The 4,603-nt window shown below is 44.1% G+C and overlaps 1 protein-coding gene across 1 annotated transcript; it reads right to left on the reverse strand.

The window, feature by feature from the left end:
• Window positions 1–487: 487 nt before the first annotated feature.
• On the reverse strand, window positions 488–4,262 carry LOC122551308 (gamma-crystallin S-1-like). The gene is made up of 3 exons (XM_043693017.2): window positions 4,239–4,262; window positions 3,911–4,153; window positions 488–835 (listed from the first exon to the last, which is right to left on the reverse strand). Exons 1-3 carry the CDS (start codon window positions 4,245–4,247, stop codon window positions 560–562), a joined length of 528 nt encoding a protein of 175 aa, XP_043548952.2. The 5' UTR covers window positions 4,248–4,262; the 3' UTR covers window positions 488–559.
• Between the last annotated feature and the right edge of the window lie 341 nt (window positions 4,263–4,603).

A 4,603-nucleotide genomic window follows, 5' to 3' on the forward strand; every position in this document is an offset into this window, starting at 1 on the left:
CCACTAATCACAATTTCAACATGTCTGGAAGTGTTAAATAGGGCCACATTTACCAACTAACTGCTGATTAGACATAACTTTCGTGGAGATGGATTTGCACTCCAAGCACTCATCTTCACCCAAGCAGTAGCATGCACTGACTCTCCCAAAGTTGGGTTTTGCAAGATGGCTAAAGCACAGAGCCAGCTTCTCAGACGTGTTTTTGGAGGAGATACTGAGGACAAAGGATTCTCTGCCTGACGTCTTCCTGTTGATATTAGCCCAGGTGAGGGGAAGACCTAGCAAGATGGCCTTGGACAAAATATCATTCTTACTGACGTATCTTACAAAGTGTCCCAAATGATGCAGTTGCACAATGTCTAATCTTTTTACATAAGGATCTCAGAGAACTTCTGAATATAATTCCCTATTTTTAACATTATGGTCTCAAATTCATAAAAGTTTTGTGCTAACAGAGGCACAAAAACATAATTCAAAGATAAGAAAGCAGTTCTAATGAAAGGACATTTATTTATGTTTCAGAACATTTCTGCACGCCAAAATCTAGTTCAACGAGGAATTAGAAATCCCTCATGCGCCTGAAAGATCCAACAGTTGCACTGTAGCCTCCCCAGTCACTGTATCTCCTGTATTCACCGGGCCTCATGAAGTACAGGCGCCCTCTGTAGTTGGGATGCTCATAGAAGATCCAGTAACCGTCCATCACATGGCAGGAGTGGATGTCACGGTAACGGAAACGATCGTAGACAGATGGACAGTCATCCATGAATTCCATCATCTGTCCTCCAAAGTCAGGCCTCTCGTAAATCTTCATTCTGTAGGACCCTCCTCGGTACTGGAATAGAAAGAAATGAAAGATTTATGACATAGCTATGTTGGTTTGACATTGAGCAGAGTACATGTTAATGATGGGATCAGAGGATCATAAGAACTGGAGTGAGCCGTTGTGCCCTTCAAGCCTGTTCCAACATTCAAGAAGCTTGTGGCTGATTTGTGATGTAATCCCATATTCTTGCCTTCACTCAATTTCATTTAATAACTTTGCCTAACCAAAATAACCATTGATCTGGCATTACCTTTTGAAAAAAAAACCTACATCTCCCACTCTTAGCAAGCAGGATGGTGTGCTAAGTTCAGCCTGAAAGATCGAGCTCTAATTTTCTCAACACGTTCCCTATACTCCCCAAACAGCAGAAATAATTTGGATGCGAGCATAAGAGGTACAGTTAGTAAGTTTGCAGGTGACACCAAAATTGGAGGTGTAGTGGACAGCGAAGAGGGTTACCTCAGATTACAACAGGATCTGGACCAGATGGGCCAATGGGCTGAGAAGTGGCAGATGGAGTTTAATTCAGATAAATGCGAGGTGCTTCATTTTGGGAAAGCAAATCTTAGCAAGAAGTACACACTTAATGGTAAGGTCCTAGGGAGTGTTGCTGAACAAAGAGACCTTGGAGTGCAGGTTCATAGCTCCTTGAAAGTGGAGTCGCAGGTAGATAGAATAGTGAAGAAGGCATTTGGCATGCTTTGGAGAAAGTGAGGACTGCAGATGCAGTCTATCTGTAGATAGTCAGACTATCTGTAGATAGTCAGAGTTGAAAAATGTGGTGCTGGAAAAGCGCAGCAGGCCAGGCAGCACCCAAGAAGTAGGAGAATCAACGTTTCGGGCATCAGCCCTTCTTCAGGAATGAGGCTGGTGTGCCAAGCGGGCTGAGATAAAAGGTGTGGGGGGGTGGAGGGAGAGGGAGGGGCGCTGGGAATACAATAGGTGGAAGGAGGTGAGAGTGAGGGTGATAGGCTGGAGAGGGGGTGGAGGCGGAGAGGTCGGGAAGAAGATTGCAGGTCAAGAGGGCGGTGCTGAATCCGGGGGTTGGGACTGAGATAAGGTGGGGAGAGGGGAAATTAGGAAGCTGGAGAAATCTACATTCATCCCGTGTGGTTGGAGGGTTCCTATGCGGAAGGTGAGACGCTCTTCCTCCAGGTGTCGTGCGGCCAGGATCTGGCGATGGAGGAGGCCAAGGACCTGCGTGTCCTTGGCGGAGTGGGAGGGGGAGTTAAAGTGTTCAGCCACAGGTTGGTTGGTGCGGGTGTCCCAGAGGTGTTCTCTGAAACGTTCCGCAAGTAGGCGGCCTGTCTCTCCAATGTAGAGGAGACCACATCGTGTGCAGCAGATACAGTAAATGATGTGCGTGGAGGTGTAGGTGAATTTGTGATGGATATGGAAGGATCCATTGGGGCCTTGGAGGGAGGTGAGGGGGGAAGTGTGGGTGCAAATGTTGCACTTCTTGCGGTTGCAGGGGAAGGTGCCGGGAGTGGAGTTTGGGTTGGTGGGAGGGTGTGGACCTAGCAAGGGAGTCGCAGAGGGAGTGGTCTCTCCGGAACGCTGAGAGGGGTGGTGAGGGAAATATATCCCTGGTTGTGGGGTCTGTTTGGAGGTGGCAGAAATGACGGAGAATGCTTTCCTTTATTGGTCAGAGTATTGAGTACAGGAGTTGGGAGATCATGTTGTGGCTGTACAGGACATTGGTTAGGCCACTGTTGGAATATTGCATGCAATTCTGGTCTCCTTCCTATTGGAAAAATGTTGTGAAACTTGAAAGGGTTCAGAAAAGATTTACAAGGATGTTGCCAGAGTTGGAGGATCTGAGCTACAGGGAGAGGCTGAACAGGCTGGGGCTGTTTTCCCTGGAGCGTTGGAGGCTGAGGGGTGACCTTATCGAGGTCTACAAAATTATGAGGGGCATGGATAGGATAAATAGTCAAAATCTTTTCCCTGAGGTCGGGGAGTCCAGAACTAGAGGGCAACTTTTTCACGTAGAAGGTGGTACATGTACGGAATGACCTGCCAGAGGATGTGGTGGAGGCTGGTAGAATTGCAACAGTTAAGAGGCATTTGAATGGGTATATGAATAGGAAGTGTTTGGAGGGATATGGGCCGGGTGCTGGCAGGTGGGACTAGATTGGGTTGGGATATCTGATTGGTGTGGACGGGTTGGACCGAAGGGTCTGTTTCTGTGCTGTACATCTCTATGACTCTAGTCTATTATTCTAATTCCTCTCTATTTTACCTCTTATTCCATTATACAGCGTCAAACCTCCATCACACCCAAGACAAACTCTAATCTCTCATCAGACTAATGATAAGGCCAGGTTAAAACCTTCATGACAAAAGCAATCGAAAATGGTTTGTTTTGAATTCAACTGTTGGGGAAGACATGGCTTAGCTCAAGTCTCAGTGGACTCGGAAGTCAAGAAGATGATTACTTATCATGTTTGTTTTTATAGATAAATGCCATTGTATTTTCATTGCTTATTTGATTTGAGGGATCTCTAAACTTTGCATCAACTACGAGGGGAGTAGAATATAATCTCGGCAGTTTGCTTCAGTGCAATGTTTCCGTGTGAGATAGTTGACATGTGGTGCCAGCCTTAGCTTTAAATAAGTTGCTCTCTGATATAACTTGATGTGTTCTCCCATTATTTTAGTGCCTACTTTACTGTAATTATGTATGCACTCTATATATTGCCCTTCACAAGTGATTTTTCATTGGGATTTTGTTCAGAGATTGTCCTGATTGATCACCATTTGAGAAGACTGAGAAAAATCCATCCATCAGTCACTCCTTCCCCTTGCTCCTATCAAGATAATGACATTCCCATTCATTTTTCATCGACAATCAATCAGGATAGTCCTGAGGTACTTACTGAGCAAGCATAGCCTACCAATTTGCAGGCTACAATTTTGAATTCAAATTAAAATTTCAATTAATTATCAATGAAATTCATTACATGGAAATATGAATTGAAAATCACTACATTTTTCTTGAAATAAATAATTAAACAGACCTTTCCAAATATAAGTCAATTGACAAGCTCATTTCATCTGAAGGGCAGTCGATTTATGACTCACATATCGGTAACTGCGACATGATCTGACACAGTCATTGAATCCCATCCAGCGCTGGTAGTCAGGATATTCTCCCCTGGTCAGAACATACTGGTATCCCATGTAATTGGGTCTCTCATACAGCACCCACCAGTCACTCTCAACACGGATGGAGTTACAGCGGCTGAAGTAAGGGGACAGGTCGGCACAGTCACTGCTGCACTCATAGTGCCGCCCCTGGAAGTTCCTGTCCTCGTAAAAGATGATCTATGAGGAAAGGAAATGAAACAAACTATTTCTATTTTCTGATGAATCATGGATAAAATGTAAATAATATCAGAATCTACCTCACCTTTCCCATTTTGAGCTCACATTGGTATAGCAGAGCCTGAACATGCTCTCATTCTGGGTGTTCAGTATTTATACCTTTCAGAGACAATTGCAGAAATTGCCTTCGTAATTTTAAACAATCTCAAGCACAGATCAGCAAAAATAAGCTAAAATGTGTTACAGATATTTCAGCAAATCACCTTCATTCAGAATAATAGGAGTGATTGGCTCTTTGAGTTTTGCTTTCATGTCATTTTGATTTGTCCTGCAGGAAAAAAAAGGAACAAAAGTCGAGGGACCCTAGTTATACTCAGAATAAAATACACAAAACATTGAACTGTGAACTTTGCTGAATTGTCATAAGCCAGACAACCTTCTTTTGTTCAT

The sequence above is a fragment of the Chiloscyllium plagiosum genome, unplaced genomic scaffold (genome assembly GCF_037043375.1).
Source record: "Chiloscyllium plagiosum isolate Xiang-an unplaced genomic scaffold, Cpla_swu_hap1 HiC_scaffold_7, whole genome shotgun sequence".
Lineage (NCBI taxonomy): Eukaryota > Metazoa > Chordata > Chondrichthyes > Orectolobiformes > Hemiscylliidae > Chiloscyllium > Chiloscyllium plagiosum.